The 21,591-nt window shown below is 42.2% G+C and overlaps 1 protein-coding gene across 1 annotated transcript; it reads right to left on the bottom strand.

Moving 5' to 3' along the window:
• Positions 1–12,570: 12,570 nt before the first annotated feature.
• On the bottom strand, positions 12,571–20,452 carry PDP1 (pyruvate dehydrogenase phosphatase catalytic subunit 1). Its single transcript, XM_068396833.1, has 2 exons — positions 20,347–20,452; positions 12,571–16,538 (listed from the first exon to the last, which is right to left on the bottom strand). The coding sequence occupies exon 2, from the start codon at positions 16,492–16,494 to the stop codon at positions 14,887–14,889; it is 1,608 nt and encodes a 535-aa protein (XP_068252934.1). The 5' UTR covers positions 16,495–16,538; positions 20,347–20,452; the 3' UTR covers positions 12,571–14,886.
• Positions 20,453–21,591: the final 1,139 nt, after the last annotated feature.

Here is a 21,591-nt window from a genome sequence, read left to right as displayed (position 1 = left end):
CCCGGGCAACTAGTGATAGGACAAGAGGACATAGCCTCAAGCTTCGCCAGGGGGGGTTCAGGTTGGACATTTCTTCTCAGAAAGGGTCATTAGCCATTGGAATGGGCGGGCTGCCCAGGGAGGTTGTGGAGTCACCATCTCTGGATGTGTTTAAGAAAAGACTGGACATGGCACTTAGTGCCATGGTCTAGTACACATGGTGGTGTCAGGGCAACGGTTGGACTTGATGATCCCTGAGGTCTCTTCCAACCTGATTGATTCTGTGATTCTGTAATGAGAAAACCTAAATTATTTCAGGCAGACTTAATTTTTTTCTGACTTTTCATAATTAGGTAGAAAAGAACAGATGTTTTGTGATTGGAAATAAATATAAGAAGATAGAATATCAAAGATAAACTGCATACAAGAAGGATCTATAAAATTCTATTAAGGTGAAAAATTGAATTTTTCAGACTTGAATGGACAGTTTCCATTTCAACAGGATCCTTCATTTCAGCATAACATTCAGATATGATATTTTAAGGGTTGAAAACACAGCACATTATTTCAGCTTTACTGAAAAAAAAAATATATTTGACTGAAAAATCACCACGAAATAAAACTGGGGCCAGACTGGGTCACCGCCATTGCACTTTGATTCAGGACACCGAGAAGCGTTTCCTCTCTGGGTTCTTGCTGCTGCCGTGCCTGCTGCTGTTAGGAGCAGCTTCTCCAGCTAACATAAAATTCCTTCAAAATTAATTGAAGGGTGTTGGGCAAACTTGCCTGTATCAGCCATTGCACCTTGCAGCCATTGAAACTTAGACTGCTGCTTATTTTTTAACACCGCAGCTGTGAATAAAAGGCTTGCAGGGCTCCTCAGGAAAGCATCTCCCTTCGCACCGCCTGGGTCTGGCTCTTTAGCACACAACCACCAACTGCCTCCTGGGCTTGCACATGAGCCTCAGGTGTGAAGTGAGTGTTGACACACACGACTGAAATGCCTTTTGCATATTAATCGTTAACGATTTGCTGTTTCCAAGCTGAGCAGCCCGGCCCGCGCCTGCTACAGACGACACCCACGAGGAGGAGCCCAATTACAAGTAATTCATTAAGGAAAAAACACAGCAGCTCCTGGTTAGCCTGGGCCGAGGCTAAACAGATCAGTAAATAATCACTGCTTGATAAAAGAAAACAGTGTTTCTTTCAGCTAAACCCCCATCAGGAAGACGACTGACCAGCTAGGGGATGTTTGCCTAATTACATTATCCCAACTTTTCCCAATTACACAGAGAACAGATGTTTCGTGACTGGAAACAAACACAAAGAGAAGGAACATCAAAGACCAACTACCTACAACAAAAGCCTATAAAATCAAATAAAAGCACCTAACTAATCAAACAGGCCAAACAGTGTTATTGTAGCCTGGTTTGGCTTTTTCTTAAACTCAATTAGTTAACGATGCCAAGCACATTTCACCCAGGCAGGAAAGTATGATTAAGCGAAATTGGTTCCCTGGGGACTTCTGGATGATGCTGAAAGAAAACAGCAAAGGTCAGTAGAAAGTTTTACACAGTAAAATATAAAGTTACTATATGAATGTATAACAGCCATTTGCATTTTGAATTTATTGTGCTAATTTCAGTAAACCCCACATAGCTTAGTTTAACTTGGCAGTGTCTTTGTAAATAGCCTTAGTATCTTATGGCTATAAAAATCTGTAGAAGAGTAGGACCAACCAACACATCGAGAAGGAAGAGCAAGCATGCAAAGTGCTTGTTCAGTTGTGACTTCTCCTGCTTGGTTTTCAGATATGCTGAGCCTTCAGAGAGCCATTTGAAGTCGGAAGGCTGCACGCGCACTCTGAGCCTGTGCTGGCAGGGCCTTTGGAATTGTAATCCAAATCCTGAGGTTTGCAAATTAAGTGTCTGTCAAAGTGGCAATCAAAACTCAGTCTTGAGCAACTTGCCTATGGTTACCCACTCATGCCTGGCAGAGTAAGGAACAAAATCCATATCTGTCAAAAATGAATAAAATGCTGCCAGATGCCTCATGAGAACCAGCAAGGATTTCTCTTGAATTCACTTGAGCCGGGATTTCATTCAAGATTTCTTTCATGTAAATGGGTGTTAGCTCAATTCTCACTGACTTTCTCTAAAAGCAGCACATTTTTTCCTTCTTGTTTATACATTTGTTTTATGTACTCAGAATTCAGAGTAAGGTAAGTGGTTTCTCTCTTTTTATCTGTCTGTTGCTATCCTGATTACTTTTCTTAGTTTGCTACCCACTCTGCAAAATAAAAGTATTGAGCAGTTGATTAAGACTTCAGAAAAATTCTCATGGCTATAGTCTTTTTTGGGGCTCTTTGCATTATTCAGAAACAAATACCTTCACAAGAGCCAAGATTGTTTTCATAAAGTTGATTAAATGCTGAATTTTTACATTCTAACAAAACTGCCCCACCATGATATCAGCTGGTAGGTTAACCCAGAAGGGCACAAGCAATCTGGAGGTTACTGGAGTGCATTACTCAGAACTTTCTAATGAACACAGAGCCAATGAGGGCAAGTACTCTGCAGGACCCCATACCTACAACCAAAGAAGAACTTAGCAGGAATGTGAAGGTCAGGGGCAGCCTTGGCTGCAGTGAGCATGAAATGGTGGAGGATCCCACGAGAAGGGAACAAGGTAAATAGCAGTATCAACCCCTGGACTTCAGGAGAGCAGACTGTGGCCTCTTAAAGTATCTACTTGGGAAAATCCTGTGCAATGCATCCCTAGAGAGAAGAGCAGGCCAGGAGAGCCAGTTGGTTTTCAAGTATCACCTCCTTTACCTCCAAAATGATCCATCCTGATGTGCAGGAAATCAAGCAAAGGCAGCAGATGGCTGCAAGGATGAGCAAGGAGACCCTGACAAAGCTCAAATAAAAAAAAGGAAATGTACAAGAGGTAGAAGCAAGGACAGGTGACCTGTGATGAATATAGAGACACTGTTCAAGAATGCAGGGACAGAGCTAGGAAAGCCAAAACCCATCTGGAGCTGAATCTGGCAAGGGATATGGAGGGCAGCAAGAAGGACTTCTACAAGTCAAAGCATGACTTCTTTGACTTCTACAAATCAGCTGCAAAAGAGAGACCAGGGAAAACATGAGCGTGCTGCTGAATGGTGTAGGGGACCTGGTAACAAAGGATATGGAGAAAGCTGAGGTAGGCAGTGCCACCTTTCTTTTGTTTTTTACTGGCAAGACCAGCCTTCAGGAATCCCATGCTCCTGAAACCTGTGAGACAGCCTGGAGCGAAAGAAGTGGAGGAAGACCAAGTTAAGGAACACTTGGAAAAAAAAAAAAAAGGGACATACTAAACTCCATGGGGCCTCATGGGATGCATCCATGTCTCCTGAGAGTGCTGGTTGATGTCATTGTGAGGCCACTCTCAATTATCTTTGAAAGGTTATGGTGATGAGGAGAGGTTCCTTAACAGTAGAAAAGAATGAATGTCACTCCTGTCTTCAAGAAGGCTAAGTAGGAGGATACAGGGAACTGCAGGCTGGTCAGCCTCATCTCTGTCACCTGGAGGGTGATGGAGCAAGTATTCCTGGAGACCACTTCCAAATATCTGAAGGACAAGGTGACTGGGAGCAGCCAGCATGGACTTTGTAACCATGTAGCCCTGTAAGACAGCATAGCCATTGCTAGTAATAGGCCATAAGCTGTACTGAGATTGCAAGGCCTCAGGACTGAGGCTTGTCAGGCTTACTCTGTCCAAACTTGTCTTGACCTGCCTGAAGCTTTGTTTCATTTGGTTGAGCTGTGACAGCAATTTCTCTGACTGGGGGGTTGCACAGGAGAGTTGGACTACATGATCTCCAGATGTCCCTGCCAACTTCAACCATTCTGCAATTCTGTGAAAATAAAGTCTGATGAAATTCACCCAGAATTTGCCTCACAGTTAAGAACTGCACAGCCCATTTTTTTAATCGTTTGACTTAAGAAAATTTCAAACTACAATTTCCTCCTTATTCTGACCCTCTCCTTTTTTGACTCAAGTGAGTAATTACAGGCCATGAAGGAATGAATAGTAAAGAGCTGATGTAAAGTGTTTGGGCGGAGTTTACAGATATAGAATGTTTTATTCAAATTCTTAAGTGACAAAACACTGCTTTAGTTTGACTGAAATTTTATAAAAAAAGAAAACTAGCAACTAAAGAATTTGTACTATTGCTCTTCTTCACTGCTTCTCTGAAGAGGAATTCAGAAAATTCATTTGTGTGAATGATTGCAAATGGAATTAAGCATATGAAAATTAACACACATTTTGAATCCAAGATGCCTTTTGTAGCCATTGTAACTTACGTTGCTTCTTAGTTTCCTCCTACAAATACATCTGCAAAGACCTGTGTCTTGGGTAGGTCTATTGTTTTTTTAAATCAATAGTAGACCAAAACTAGTACCAATTTGATCAAGCGTTTTCTCTGTCCTTATTATTAATCACTAGGTTTTTCTTTCTACCCCTCTTTTACGAGAAAACTTTGAACTTAAATGGAAAAGTTATTTTTTTGTTGTTTTTTTTTAGGGTTTGTTTTTTTTTTTCAGCTGGAACCGGACATTTTACTTCACATTTTACAAACATTTGTCCAGACCAATAACGTTTTCATTGTCATAGTATATATTAGATTGCCCATTAAATTATTATGCCTAAGATCTGACTCAAGTTTTTATTATCTTTGGCTTTTGCATTCCTGTCCTGCTTTGCCGTCAGGTCTGGATGTGTTATTGTCCCTGCTAATCTAACATTCTAGAATGCCATTTTTTGCTTAGTGCAGCCAATAACTAATAATTCACTACTGAGAAGTCCAAATGTATGTTGGACTTATGTTCCTGGCAGGTTCTGCCCAAACAATCACATCATTAATACAGACTTATTCACTGTTCTACCAAATGCCTACCAGTGGAATATTTTGGGGAACTAAATTTATCTCAGAGGAAGTTTCTGGAAATGAAATACCCCCAAAAGCCACTTTATGATAAAAATTTTAGTTCTTTGCCTACGAAGCTGTAGCTGCCGGGCATCATGTGGTGCTCCCAATTCTGCAGACAACTCTGTCATCTGATTATTTACTCCTCTCTTGGTAGTAGTTGACCCAGTTGCCACTGATGGACTGACAGGATCTCCAAGGGCCCTGAGGACATTTCACCTGGACACCCACGCGCATTCTTGCAGCATACTCTTCTCTTAGGTGAGGGCGATTTAAGATAGACAAAATGAACTCTCTGTACTTTGTCTTCAGGACAGCAGCATTCACCCCAGGTATGGAGAACTAGAAAAACTTGTTGAACAAGGGAATGCCACAACGATTAGTATTCATTTGGGCAGCAACTGGTGGAATGCATGAGAGCAAAACTTCTGGTTTTGCATTTTAACAACTGTGAAAATGTCAGCATATAGCTGCTTGTAACTACATCGTAAGCCAAACATAACTTTTCAGGGTCTACAAGCATAGCCTTAGGGCCCAAAAATCTCTGAAAAAACATGCAGCCATAACTCAAATTAGAAGACTTTGATATAAAAAGAAAATGAAGTGACAGACAAACAAGAGGGAATAGACAACAATAACCCTCACCAGGCTGTGATACAAAGAAAAAGACATTATGGATTATTGACTGTGTGTTATCCTTGACCATCCATAAAAGCAGCTGAATGAACTCACGTGCCACTTCTGTTCTTCCTTCTTTTCAATGTGTGCTCTTCAGCTCTGGTTTTCATTTCTTTCCTCTGATTAGTCCTTCTGATCCTTTCTTCTTCCTTCCCCACTCAAGTCTTCCTCTCTCCTGCACCGAGGTGCCATGGCAATGTAAAAATCAGACAGGTACTGTTTTCTAACATGCACAGTCCTTGGTTTTTAAAATTTCCTGCACCCATAAATTTGTCTTGATGACTTGTGTCTGTTTTCATGTTTGCACAAAAATAGTAAAGTAAACCTCACTAAAAAAAAATCAGTACAGCATCACCTGTACTCTGTTCAGCTTGCTTTCTTTATGCAGCAGCTTTTTTTTTGGTCTTCAGGTGAGGCATTCAGGCACTTCTGATCTCACATGCAGCCTGCTGGGTTTTTTTCCTGAGCAGGACCATGCCACCAGCCATAACTGACACAAGTTCCTTCTCTTCACAGCTGTCTCTGACATTAGTTTATTGTGCTGCCTTCTGCATGTGTTTTATGACACATGTAAGTTTTCTTTCATGTGTACAATTTCAACTTTAAAGACACATTATTGCATGATTTCCCCCCCCCCTTACATTTTCCTACTTTATCCTGATTTTTTTTTTGTAGGATGCACATTCATTGTATTTGTGTATACTACTGAAAAACCTAAATGTTCTGTTGCTGCTCTGAACCTGTCTCCTAACTACTCACTGCCATTTCAGTCATTGCCTCACACATCACGATGTGCTTTTCTGTCTCTTCATTAGTTAGACAGATCTTGTATTATATATACATACCTTTTTTTCTTTTTAAAGTTAGCTGCTGCACCGAGAGCTTCCAAGCACCCTTCCTGCTGGTACCCTGGGAATGCTTGATCTCATATCAAAGGGACTTTCATGACTGCCTGACTTCAGAACTGAGCTTTTAATCTCACAGCTGTGATGTGCTTCAAAGGCTCCTGTGAGCTGCTGCATCAGTAAGTAGGGCACGTAGAATTCTGATATTTCTATTTTAATACAAGTTAGCAAATACAGCTGGCATCAAAATTGTCTGAGTTGTGTCATTTACCAATTCAATAATGATATATTCCTACTGTTTGAACCCTTGTCACAGCTCAAGCGATTGTAATTCACAAAATGTTGTTTGCCACAGTGGCTTTAAAATGCAGCAATATCAGCTTGACTGCTTGTCAACTTGTTATTTTGGGGGCCCAATCTTATATTACTTTCTCTCCTCCTTGTACTTTCCAGCCTGTTGGATTTTCACAGTAGTTTCTTACATACTCTTGACAAAGTACCAGGAGTAGTCAGTAGCCTTCCTCAGCTGTAAGAAGTGCATATCTTATATATATGGATTCTTTTCGCCTCCTTGAAGATGACTTGGCATGAAGCTACATAAACACAGCCCAAACGTAAAAAAAAAACCAAAAAAAAAACCCAAAACCAAGACTGTCAGGCATCTGTCAGAAACATCTACAATTTTTTTTTAAGCTTATCTACCTTTCTGACATTGAGCTAGATACCTTCTCAGACTCTTATGTCAGTGTTTTCTGAGCACTGAATGGCATCTCAGTGTCCATTTCTAGATGAGATTCACCAGTTCCCAGCTTGGCAGAAGTCTGCCTTCCAGTACCACGTTAACATCCTGCAAAGCTGCCTGCTAGAAAACTCTTCTCCCTTCTGTACTATCAACTACAAGTTTGGGGTTTCTCCTTAATTATGAGCGTTTTAGTTTTTTATGAGCTGGAATATTTTGATAAAAAGGCATTTTCTCCACAACTTAGGAGTTTTTTTTCTTTTTCCAATGAAGGGGAACTATGTAAAGTCCTGGATCATCTTTTCTATAGAGCTGTTCTTACAATTGAGCTTTATAGTACAATGAATAAAAGAACATAGATTCCTTCGATCAGTTGTGTTATAAGCTTTGCTCTATAGGTTCCTACTCACTCAAGCTAGAAGGAATGCCGAACACGATTCCAAATGCAGGCTTTAGAGGTTATGACGAGGAAACCTTATGTTGCTCATTTACAACTGTTAAACACCTGCAGAGCTCTGTTACAAGCAAAATAAAAGGAGTTCTTGGTGTAACTGCACCATGGGAGAAGGGAGGAGAAGCCTGCAGCTCTTGACAGCTATATCCTACACACTACCTGTGTAGGTCAACACAAGAATATATAGAGGACACTGGGCTTTGAGATGCACTTCCACATACCTAAAGGTCCAAAGGGCAAAAATAGGCCCCTAGAATAGGGCTATTTGCAGGTATGTTAGGTGCAACACTGAATTCAAAAACCTAGATGTAGTTGTTATGCAGAAGTGGTAGATGCGAAAACTGCAGCACCACTGTATCCTTGAAGACACTGGAAAGGAAGGATGAGATTTGCCTCCAGACAGCACCTAAATGGAGCTGCCTATAAGTGAACAAGGTGACTAAGCTTCTGTTACATTCAATGGAGTTTAATGCATGAGTGGAGTGGGCTAACTAGCTATTGGGGCTCCACGGCATGCACTGGATACAGCTCCACCACCTGTAACAGGAACTTCAACACTCAGTATGCAGGCACACACAGAGAAACATCCAAGTTTAGGTAAAGCTGGTAAGGTACCTGCCCACAACACAGTGACTATGTATACACAGGGAAACAGTGCATTTTGCAGGGACATTTGAACTACTTCCAGAGTAGCTGAGTGGTAGAGCTGTACTAATACAGCACGCTGTACAGATTAATACACTTTGCTTCTTAGCAGGAGTAATAAATCCCTGTCAAGCACTGCTGTCCTACAGCTAGGTCTTCTGTACAGCAGCCAGTTTTTGTTAAGAGATGAGAAAAAATTTACCTTTTCCCCCCTCTAGAAGAGGCTGCTATTAGGGAAGCACTATCCACTCTTCTCCCAGCTGCCTAAACTGGCAACACTGACTGATTACCATTAGCCATTTTAATCAGCTTGCATATAATCCATGAAATCCTGGAAAACAGTATTCTTGTATTAGCCCAGCTGTTGAGCCACCACAGTGGGCAATGAAGTACTAGGGACAGGCAACAGGGAAGACCTACAGAATTAATGATTATAGACAAAGACCAAAGTCAGAGGGAGCTGACTCATTTCATTAATATACAGAGCTTCTGAATGGAACTGGGCTTAATGCACAGTTGTGCATCAGCTCACGGGGTGCCTTTCTGTTAACGTCAATGATTTCCCTGTTTTTCATTAGGCGTTTTTCCTGTCTTTCAGGATCATGTGATGTGACAGCTAGACAGACCTAACTGGATTAATTTTGCAATTAAGATGTGAGGCAATACATTAAATGCTACCCTCAAGTACAGATATAGGATATTAAAACTGAACAGTTTGTCCATGATGCTATATAAAAATAGTTTGGCATTGTCCAGTTTCATTAAATAGGATTTCCTAGCTAGGAAATCTAATAGAAAGTCTATAAATCAAGGATAATTTTTCTGTTCAAAGATCCACCATGATGACAGCAAACAGCCTGCTGCATAAAACATCCCCTGCAATCTGTAAGACTGATTACTTACTCATTCAGACTAGGAACCATAAGAACAGCTATACACTTGTTTGTTTTTTTCACCCTTTTTTCTTTATAGGTAGAACCATCCCAAAAGAATCTGAAGTCTAAGGCCGCCCTGCATATTTGTACTCCGTGGTCCTGATTTTTTGAGAGGAGTAGCTTTTTAGTCTACTCCTTTTGTTTGTTAAGGTCAAAACCCCCCGCCCTAATTTCCTGTTAATTGTCACAATCAAAATAAAGTACCTGGCTATAATGGTATACTGAACAGTGCCTGCATTTTCTTATGTTTTATGTAATCCCAGAAAACTTCATGACTGATTAGGTGAGTCATTTGCAATAAATGCAGTTTCAGAAGACTTGCACAGTGATCAATACATGAGACAAGTTGTTTGTTTTGTTTTGTTTTTTTTTACCCTCAGACCTTGCAGCATGGACAAGAACAGACCATTTAATCCATCTCAGATTGCTTTTGTTTGCACCACACAATGCTCCTGCCAACTTAGTTCCATTTGTGATCCAATTATGAAAGTCAGGTTATCCTTTCCCACTACCCTGCATTTTATTATTACAATATACATGAGCAAATAAAACAGAAGGCATAACCAGCACAATAAGCCAAGAGCATAGCCTCTTCTGTTGCATTGCAAATATGACCCTGCACTTACCACCACATCAATGGGGTGGGCAATTGATTACTACCGAAACCTGCTAAGTGGGCTTTTGAGTTCAGTTTTTCTACTTAAATTTCTGTGTAACACACTGTGTACAATTGACTTGGGTTGTGCTTCAGCATTCACATGGATGGGATGCCAAACAGAAGGACCAAAATTCAAATTGGGTTGTCCATTTAAAGGATGAATTACAATGTTTGGTCTACTTTTGTTTTCCCCTCCCCTAAGAATCTACTTCCCATGGTAAGAGCAACTCAGGAACTAGTTCCAAGTTTTAACAAGCAGTTAAAAAAAAAGTCAATAACATTTAATACCTAGCTGGTTACGATAAGAGAAAAGTAAAGTGAACCTATGTGTTTCTTCCACTTGCACAGGTGTTTAATGATAGAACATTTTTATGTTTAGCTTTAAACTACAGGCTAATTAACACCATATTTTAAAGGAGTAAGCTACAAGAAATAACTCCCTAATCAAGACTTGGTAAATCAGGTTAACACTAAACTGAAAAATATTCTACCAATGAGTTTACATAGACTGTATTTGACAACATGCTCCTGACAAAGGGACAATATCTACTTGTTTGCACAGCAATTAAATATGCTATAGCTGTTGAATAAATAATTTAATCCAGAACACATCAGCAAGCCCTTTTCCTGCACAAATACTTCAGTGCCAGGAGAGACATTAATATATCCTGCATTCACTGTTGAATAAGCAAAACAAGATGGGGGAAGGTCGTGAAACTACAGGCACTCAGCAAAAGAGGGCTTTCAAATAAAAACAGGGAAAGAGGACAAAACAGTTAACCTAGCAGGGGAAGCCATGAATGCATTCATTCTAATGCTCACTTTATTTTAAGCACATTTGTTTTAACACAGGACCAAATATACAACAATGAAGTATCTCCTTAACTTCTATATGTAAGCCTCTGAACAGAACAGAAAAAAGCATCAGCCCAAAACAGTGCTTGGGGAATGCTACCACACTTGAAGCACCTCTCAGCAGGATATAGGCGATCATCTCTGGAGACAGACACTTCGCACTTCCTCATTTTGTAAACCTAACTTCTTCATTGTAGGCACAGCAAGATAACATCAGGCTGAAGTGTGCCATTTGGCAGACTGGAAGAAAGCTACTTCTCCTACCCATAGGATCTGCTTCATTCTAAGCTTCATTATATTAAAGACAAGGCATTTTGGCCAGATCTTCCAACTCCACAGGTTGTCTCTATTTATACATTACTGAACAACAATCGGGAGCTGCACAAGTTTCTTACATAAGATCAAACATATCAAACTAGAAAGATGCCAACCCCCTTGGCACCCCAAAATGCCTTTTGCTAGCACTGTTCTTGGACTGCTGTGCAGCAGCATTGAGAAGAGTGTTTGGCAGTCTATGCCCACAACAGTCACTGGTTCACATCAGATGGCATGTATTTATTAGAGTCATGAACCCAGATGGACTATCTGCATTAGGGAGCTTAGGACACCACAGATGGTTAGAACCAGAAACCTGAATTGTCCATCTATGCCAGGTAATCCCATTACAAATACGCCTCCCCACTGAGGAGGAAGAGAGCAGCCTAGCCATTCTGCAGAGCACTTACAGAAATAGTTACCAGGCATCCTCCCACTCCAGAATTGTTCTAAGTACAGGGGCTGGAGTTTAGAAGTTTTACACAACATTCCACGATGAGACTATGCTCCTTGCTGCACGTGTCACATTTTAAGAGTCTGCTACATGCAAAACTGTGCCGTGTAATAAGGAAATGAGTGGAAAGGGAAAATATTTTAATAAGTTTTGTACTCACCAAGTCACGCACATAGAAGGCAAATGGAGAATACGGAAGTTCCCCCAACAGTAGCTGTTAAATACTATCAAAAGCAAACATAATGCGTTTTAAACACAAGAGAACAGAGCTAACAGAGCCTTAAGTTGGAAGCATAGACTAAGGGAAGATCTCCCAGTCCACTCTTACCTAGTATTACTGTTAAGCAGTTTTGTTGATACATTATCTAGAACACTTTTGAAGATTTAAAGGTGAACTTGAAGGCTTGTGTTGACTGTCAAGATTCAGCCACCCTTCTGTGTTGAGCCATATATTTGCAGCTGCAAAATCCTTATTTGGAAAAGTAATCACAGCATCCTCTTTACATATAAAGTAGCCATACTTTCTGCAATCCAACAAGTTTGGTAGACAATGCAAACAAAGTTTCTTCTGCCTGTGGCAGAAAAGCTGCTGCTATTTAGTTTACCATAAATTCATTCTTATGCCATTTTAATCTGCACTTTTAGATTATTTATCAGATATTGTATTGCTCTATATAGGGTACAGTCCACAGCTTAATGATTTCAAATTATGCTGCTTTATCTGCAGCACTGCCCCTGAAGGTAATCATGAGATGACAGGAACAGAGACACGCAGAGTGGTGTCAAAAACATTTGAGCTTTGCTGCCAAGGGGCAGCAGCACCAACATGCCTGATGCAGGGGTTCAGGCCTCACAGTAGCATTTAAGGGCTCTGAAGTTCAATTCTCAGTCTGTTTCCATTTATGCTTTGCTTTGTTTGGCCATCTGGTCTATTCATAACAGACTACACAACAGAACACATTCTTGAAATACAAGTAATTCATAAGCTTCAGCCCTAGCAGAATAGCCATCACATTCTACACCAATCCAATACACAGATTTCTGCATAATTGATCATTTTATTGGAATCTGTTAGAAGGTGTTTGTTCAGATCACCTGTTCAGCAGGCAATTATGCAGCTTCTATTCACTACATACATACTGAGCAAGTCTCCAAGCAATACATAAATATTGTTTTGTCTGACCCCATACATATGCATCTTTACTACAAAAAGCTTTTCCTCAATAAGAATTGTATCCATGGGACCAATGTTCATTTCTTCTAGCTATGACTTGTACCAAATCCATATCAATAATCATAGGTTAAATACATCAATACATGTAATAGAGCTTTAACAGTAAAAAAGTAAGAAAGTTAAATAATGCAACAGCTTAGATACCTACTGCATTTGAATGACAGAACAAAGTCTATTGACCTAGCTAATGACACAGTCACCAAAACTCAAGATACAGAAGCAATGTCAACAGTCAGTACTTGTCTAAGCATTTTAGAGCTCCTCTTTTCTCTTCAAATAAAGAAGGGCTGTGCACATCTTGAATGTGAACTTAGACATTAATCTTACAGCAACATTGATCCTGATATTTAAGGTTGGGTAAAGAAACAGACATATTAAAGCTGCAGGCCATTAAATACACATTGCATTTTTGAGAACCCAGTGTTTACTATAGCACAGGTTCATTGTTTAAACTGTGTACCCTATGTAACAAGAGTATTAATTGGCAATATTTGTATTTAGTAGAAAAGGCCACATTACTTAACCAAAATAAGCTAGGTTTTTGAAGTGTTGATTTAATTAGCTATGAAGGTGGCTAGGGAGCTATTTTAACTGAAACACCTTGGTAAAGTGAAATAAACTGACCTATCCTTGTTCTTCAGAACACAGGAATCAAGTTACATGTGTCCTCTCAATCATCAAGGGCTAGTACTTCAGCCAGCATTTGAGTTTTTAACCTAAGGGCAGGTTAAAATAAATCTGTATATAATGCAACATACCTATTGCAATGATGACCGATAAATTAGCTGTCAGTCCCTACTTTTTACAGTTACAAGCCCAACAACTTTAGGCACACAAGTTATAGCCAATCTTTTAAGTTCAAATTCAACCATTACAAGCCAGAGAGATCCATTTCAGAGCTTGCTCTGTGATAGCATTCTGGACTGTAAGAACATGCATACACCAGCTGTCCAGAAACACAAAGCTGCTAATAAAGAAGTTGCTAGAAAAAGCCATTAAACATACACATGCATGCCAGTTAGCTTCTCAACTAAAACACTATTTACAAGCCATACTTCATTTTTTTAAATCTGTAGTTTTTAACTCGACTTACAAATATGAGTTCAAGTGCAAGACATCCAATATGTGACCATTTGAAACAGCCAAAGTGAAAATGAGTGCAAATTACAAAGCCACAGAGGTTAGCAATGATTCCCTGATCTTTTCAGGTGAAAATATATTTACTAGACAAGTAACAGCAGACAGGTGGAGTCCATTTAGGAAAGCCAACAGAGTCTTGACCAACAACACTGACTTTTCAAAAAGTCTGAAAGATCTTCACACTGCAAAATTAAGTCCTCCACGAAATTATCTGGTATCTTACCGCATGTTGTAATGTATTACTGCCCTACAAGTTGTGCTGAAACCCACAGCCAAAAAACTACTAATGCACAAGAAGTTTGTAAGTTACTGTGCATAAGATATGATTAAGCTGTAATGGAATCTCAGGTATGGCTTAGACCTGCATTGAAGTCAACACTTAGACAAATATCCTTTAGTGAATGACAGTGTCTATATGAAAGTGAGACAACTTTGTTACACTGAAGACTTAGTTAAAGTGACCTTCTGCTTAGAAGAAACAGTGGACAATATATTCACAAATAACCATATCTACTTAGCAAGAATTAGCCCTGTAAGAATTCAACAACATTCCTTTTTACTCATCTTTTCTTTAAGATGATGCATAGATATTTACAGATATTTATAAACAGGCTTTGTTTCTTGAACAGCCAGATCTTTGATAGTTAATTCTTTAACCTCCTTCCCTCCCTCATCCAAGTCTGCCAAATTCAAGACATTGTTCTAGCAGCATTCATGAAATCCATAGTGCAAAGTTATTATAAAACCCTCTTTTCTCAAGCTGTGACACTCTCTCCAAGTTTGTGTTAGGTCAATAGCACTTCCCACATATTCAAGAGCTCTGGGGGAAGTCAGGAACAATAGACACACTGAATCTAGCAAGCAACCAATTTGTTTGCTGAGGGGGTTTTTTGGGTTTTATTGTTGGCTGGTTGGTTTTTTGTTTGCTGCTCATACTGGCCATTGTTACAACTTTGGTAACTAGTTCACTACTTTAAAACTCACAGTTCCTCATTTTGACATGCACCTATAACATGTGAGTTGAACTGCACCACAATAATTGTAATGTCATCTCTATACATTCGAGCCAGCTCTTCTGGAAGACTAAGCATCTTGGACAGCCGCTCATGATCCACAGTGCCAAACTCATTGTTACCCACTGCATGACGTATCAGGTGAGTCGCTGCATTCTGATCCTCAAATACCGAAGAGATTCTTGCTCTCCTTTCTGTTAAGAGACCATGCATCTGTCCCAAAGTTACCTTATATCCACCAACAGCTATTGGCTGTTGATGGTGAACACCAGTGAGGTACTCCCCTACAATTCTAGCCACATCTTGCCTGTGCATTGTCTCCCACAGCCCATCTGTGGCCAAAACCAGGAACTTATCCTGTGGCCGCAATTTGTGATGTATGACTTCTGGCTCAGCTGTGAGGTATGGGGGAGTGTGATAGTTTGGAGGAATAAACTTTGTATATTCATTGTCATTCAGCTGATCTGGGCCTGATTCTATCACTCTCTTCTGTAGTTCAATACTCCATTTAAACTTCACATCACCAAAAGCTCTGAAAGGCATCAGGAGACCTAAGAGACGATCTTGTTTCACAAGACTTTTCTCTTCAGACTTTGGATGCTCCATTTTCACACGTTCCACTTCATGTTCATTTTGAGCATTGTGGTCATAGGACAGATTAACTGCAGACCAAGATCCATCTTCTTCCTGAACCCCAAGCATTGCTCTACTGTCACCTGTGTTTGCAACATGCAAGTCAACACCATCCACATGGGCCACACAGGCAGTTGCACCAGAAAATGCTACTCGCAGTACTAGGTAGTTGAGAAAAGAATTGGTATCTCCTACTTGAGCTTCCAAAGAAATATCATTATCAAGCCTCTTAAAAGCATTAATTAAAGCTTCTTTCACATCAGTAGTCTCTCCACTGTTGAGATCAATCAGCTCCTGCCAGTAAGTTCTTAGACTATTGAAGTAAAGCTTGGAAGCTTCTTTGCTAAAATAATCATTGGGATGCTTGTGCCACTGTAAAATGGGCAACAGAGCTCTGCCGCTTTCCACAGCATTTTCTATTTCAAGTAAAGTCTCATGAGGTAACAAAGAGACAGCAATGTAGTAAAACAGTCTTTCACTGACAGCTTGAGCACAAGCACAGCCTGCATGGCCATCAAACACGCCCAGAAGCATCCCTCTTGTCTGTAAGCAGGTGGCAGCACTCCTCCGGTCTTCTATCGGAGCATTAGCAGGCAACTGGTTGCTATCGAAGCCAAGAACAGAACTTACATTTTTACCATCAAATTCTGGGACTTTGAAACTGTATTCATTTGCCTTCAAAATGCTGTTGACCTGTGGAGGAGTGAGGTAAAATCTCTGTGGTGTAGAAGCATAATCCCTCGTGTGAATAAAGTGATTAAAGTTCTCCTTTGGCCTATAAAGTGCCGCAAATTTCTTCCGAGGTGCATATCTGAAATGACCGTGAGCAAAATGAGATGATAAACAACACAGATGTTTATGGTGGCAGTAACACACAGTACTGCATATTCTGCTAATCTCACAGTTACGAATCAATGGAAACAGATGTGCTGGTGCTGGCATGGCGTCAGACAACAATGGCAGCCTGGAGCTTCGGACTGGAATTGCTGAAAGACAAGAGAACAACTATGCTTAGAGGGACAGCTAACAGATTTTTCCCAGAACTCTGTGATAAGACATGTACAGGCCCTAACAAAGTTGCTTATTATATGGAGTTCATAGCTTCACAGGTCTTGAGAAAGACAGGGCGTTAAGAGGTGCTTGTTTATAGACACTACACTGGGCTATGACAAAAAAAGCTATACCACATTTAAGTTCAGCACAGGTATTTTAGCTCTTTATACCCACTCAGATAGCAGGCAGGAAGTGAAACCATCATCCAGACAGACAATGCAGCTTCAAACAGTACTTAAGACAACAGCATGGAGCATTCTACACTGTTGCCACCTTCAACAAGACTTTTATGGAGATTTGTTTCCCTGCTGATTTCCCAGCTGATGGAGCCAGATGTGGCATGCAGGGAGTAAAACTGTCTTTCTATAAGGGTGAAGAAGAGATAAAGCATCTAACAGTAAGATTCAAGAAAGAACTTTGAGATGACATACAACTGGGTTTACGATGAAGATGGTTTAGACAATAAACGCAAGCAGTAGGTCATAGACAGCAGATATTCTTTAGGCAATCACAAGTCAATAGCATGTTTTGTTTCTTCTCCCCCTTTTCACATGCAAAACTTCAAACTTGTGTGACACCATGGTGTACATATACTAAATAGTCACAGCAGTCTGTGCAGCAATTTTCTAGCTTATCACATAAAAATACAAGAGGTAGAAAGCAGATTCATCTCTCCTACCAGCAGCTCATCTATCTCAGTAAGTTTTAGGATTATAAATTGCTTTAAATAGCTACTCATCTGAAGGACTACATGCAAGCTGTGTTTGCTCCCATGACTAGAATAGAGCCCTGCACAATAGTGTAAAGGTAGCTCAGTGTTAAGATAAACTATTAAGTTCAGCATCCAAGAAAAGTATTCTACTACTTTTTGCCACATTTGAAAGCTTCCCTTGTAATTTTTCATTCCTCTGAAGAAAGATTATTCTAACATACTCTTCCTTGTCTCCATTTACATATTCAGTCACAACGTTAGCATGAGTGCCTCTTAAATCCCTTATTCACTATGCCTCATTATCAGGAAGTCTTTTACAACATTGTAGTTGAAAAAAAATTCCATAGTGGAAAAGTTAACTGTGTGTACTTCACACGAAGCACAGTTCAATGGGAATGTAATTTTCTCTTTCCAACTTTTATGATCAAGTTTCATCATAAAAGCTGCTTCTTAGAAAAGATCATTACAAATTATCTTATACAAGGCTTACCGCAGTCATAAGTACTATTCTATCAGCACCACTGTATCTCATATTTAATTGTTCTACTGAAAAACTGGATACTTCTGTGTTGTGCAAGGTGCTTCAGTCACTGAATTGTTGTTGCTTTTTTTTTTTTTAGCCAAGCAAGCATACTAGTATTTCAGATGAGACATGACCCCTATGAAATATGCAGTAAGCCCTAATATTCAATCTAAAGGATCATGCAACACAGGCAGAATTGTATTCTGCGATCACCCTATTCTGTAAGCTTTCCATAGCTTCTGCCACAGGATTCTGATCACTCGGATCAGCTGAGAAGTATCTGGAAATACACGAAGCTTCACCTCCTTCTCTGTGTTGCAAGAGAAGGATGCAAGTCCATTCTTCCCTCCAAGCTTGCTTGTTTTGCTTAAGTAACCAGGAACGGAGCCCGTTTCTCTGTTACAAGGTACCCAAGTGCTGAAAGCAAAGTAGAATTCGTTTTACCACTCCACTGGCTTCCTAGTATTAATGAGTGACTGTCAGTCCTCACTTACATTGATAAAAATTCTTGTCCATTGACCTTTCCCAGGTCTCTCACTGACAGCTATGAAGACTGAACTGGCCAGTTTTCTGTTAGCTACCAGGAAGAGCTCTGGTCGCAGTCCTGGGGATAACAGCCAGCTGTCTAGATGCTCAGCAGCAGTGTATTGGCTTGAACTTCCAGATGCATACTAAACTTACATTAGTCATTTGCTTCCCAGAAAGACTATCTCTCCAGCCCAGGCTTCACCTGGACATAGCATGACAGAAGTAAACTACAACTCCAAATATAGATTTTAAAATCTATTCACTGCCTTCTAATTATAAGGGAGCTATTTTGGCAACAGTTATGTATATTTCTTCACATGACATTTAAAAGAAAAAGTTTGCTTACGGAATAGTAAGCTCAAGGTTCTACAGATGTGCCTGGCCTACAGCAGCACCTCAGATTTGGCACTGGTCTCTCATTAGACTCTGACTGAATCAAATTCTCTTGACTGCTAACCATTTGCGTTCAGTGCTGACCCATACATGGTGCCACAACAACTGTTTTGACAGTTTTGCTGTTGATAAATGATGAAGCAAAAATACAAATGTACTGCTGTTATAGTGGCTCTGCAGTGCCACCAGAGGCTATTTTGCTGATTTTTAATCATTAGTTTATTAAATATTACGTGAAATCCAAGAGGAAGTAGTAAGAAGTTGGCCTCAAATTTTCCACAGTCTGTATCATTTACCATAGATCCATGTCAGCTTAAGATATCAGTCTGTTTCACAAACCAGACTTAATAAATCCTAGTTGACTACATAAAAGAGAAATTCCAAGTTTCCCAGCTGAATCCTAAGTCTCTCCCATTTATTCACATAACCTGGATGACCCAAGTATAACCAGACACTCCAACTAGCCCTGAAATAATTACTTTAAGATCCCAAGTTTGTTATGGTTGATCAAGAGATGACAGAGAAGGAAAAGGGATTAAGTAGAAATTTTACAATCCAATCAGGATCTGTCAAGAGATTTGAATTAAGCCAGCATTAAATACCTCTCCAAGCCCAGAACTGAGTAAAAAAGCTACTTTTCAGGCAATGAATATAATATGGCCAATAATGAGTCAGATGTTCAATTTATGGGTTTTGTAGTACTACACTGATAAAATGGAAAAAGTAGTACCCCTTGCTTTAAAAAAAGGCTCGTTATAATTGTACTATTAAGGTCAATTCATGCTGCACAGACAGGCTCCTCGAAAACACCTGCGTTAACTGTGCCAAAGACACCCACGGCTTCAGATAAAAACCACCTACCCCAGGTGCCTTTCAGACACTTGGCAGCCCTGAATGAATTAGCCTGTTAGAGAGGACTGGAAGAGGGAGGAGGAGGAACAAGAAACATTCAACACAATCAGAACCGTTAATCCTTCCCTCCGGCCAGGTCTCAGCCCTCGGACACAGCCCAACCTGGCAGTCCCTTCCCCGGGTCCCATCCGACCCCCGAGCTCCAGCGAGCACCGGTGCGAGATACATACCGATCCGCCTGGGCCCGGGACACACACACATTCTCCTGTCACAACAAGAAGCCGCCAACATCCACAAAGCAGAAGCCCGGGGGGGCGGGGGAGAAGCAAGGCAGAGAGTTTGTTACAGAACACGGAGAGCTCCGACACGGAGGGGTGGACGACAGAGAGGAGACAGGCACACACGCACGCAGCCCGTCTGCGGGCGCCCGGAGCCGCCACCGCCCGCCCGGCGATGGGAGCCAGCCAGCCCCGCAGCCCCAAAAAGCCCACGGAGAGCTCGGCAGCCTACGCCCACACCCTCCACCCCGCCGGGCACCGAGTCCTCCGCCAGCCCCCTCTCCTTTCCGCCGGAGGCGAGGCTCCGCTCCCGCCCGCCCCGGGCAGGGCCCGCCCGCCAGCGCTGGGCGTCGCCGCGGCGGGGACCGCTACCCCCTCAGGCGCCGCGCGGCCCAGACATGGCCGCCCCTCCCCAGCCGCCCGCCTCTGGCACGACCCCCTCCGCGGGCACAGACCTGACCCCTTCCCGGACAGCTCAGCCCGGCTCCCTTAGCGGAGCAGGGAAGCGGCTCAAGGGAACCGAGCAGCCCAAGACGTCCCCACGCACTCACAACTCCCAGACCCCTCACAGCTGCTGCAAGCGCCTGGTGCTGCGCGGCGCCTTATAAAGGCCCTGCGGCCCGCGGCACGCCGCCCATTGGCTGCCGGGGAGGGCAAGGCGGGCACGTGACACGGAGGCGCGGCGGCGGCTGAGGGAGCGCGGGGGGAGCAGGAGGGGGGCGCTGCGTGCGCGCGCATTGCGCAGGGGCGGGAAAGCGCGAACGCGGTAGTGGCGCGAAACCCTGCCCCCGCCGGTTCCCCCCCGCGGTGTGCGTGAGGGGACAGCCCGCCGCCCCTCAGCCCCCCGTAACCTCTCGGCCTTCCCTCCGCCGCATCGCCGCGGGAGCCGGCCGAAGCTGCCCCTCCGTGAGGGGACCGCCAGTGGGAGGGCGAGCCCCCGCCGCGCTCCCTCACCGGCAGTTACCTCACGCAACCTGCCCTCACCTCCTCCTCCTCACCCCGGGGACTGAGGCAGAGGTGAGGGCTGCCGTGCCCGCGGCTGGCAGCTCCTCCCGGAGCGCTACGCGGATGTTCCAGGTGATTGCCGGTGATTTTCAGACAACAACCGGACAAGCGCTGTCCCCTGCCTCCGGCTGGCGCCTGGCACCAAGCCGAGGAACTGCAGGGAAGGCCGTGGTGGCTGGGCCCCTTGTCCTGCAAGAGTGGCCGTGCTACACAGCCACCGTTGCAGCAACCAGCCCCCCACGCTCTTTTGATCAGGAGTCAGAGTCGTTTAACTTTTGCCTGATAAGGAGACTGAAAATGGGAAAACGTCTAAAAGCACCTTGTAGGGCGTATTGACTTTTACTCTGAATTAATTTTAAAGAGTGGGAAATGTGGGGTTTTTTTCTCTTTAAATGTTCATGAAGTGCCTTTAACAGTCACAAAGCATGTTAACTGCAACTCTGCAAGAGACCACTGAAGCCTGTACTGCAACATTTGGCTTTCCTGTTTTTCATTTGTTCCCTGCTGTTTTGTCTTCGCCAGAATCACTCCAGGCAAAGCAGGCTGCTGTGGAGCGCAAACAGCCAGGGACCTCTCTGCCCTGTACTTCTGAGAAAGCCACGTTTGCTGCTGCCGCTGCCAGCAAGGAATGGTTTGAGGGCAATGGCTACCAAGAAGGAACAGTCCTTCCCCAGAAGAGCAGCACCTGTCGTTCC

This window comes from Nyctibius grandis, chromosome 3, assembly GCF_013368605.1.
Source record: "Nyctibius grandis isolate bNycGra1 chromosome 3, bNycGra1.pri, whole genome shotgun sequence".
NCBI classification, from domain to species: Eukaryota; Metazoa; Chordata; class Aves; order Nyctibiiformes; family Nyctibiidae; genus Nyctibius; species Nyctibius grandis.
The sequence above is the reverse complement of the archived record's forward strand: the minus strand, read 5'-3'. Positions and strand labels throughout refer to the sequence as shown.

Coding starts and splice junctions, on each gene's coding strand:
- PDP1 (XM_068396833.1), bottom strand. CDS start 16,494: ATGCCAGCACCAGCACATCTGTTTCCATTGATTCGTAACTGTGAGATT.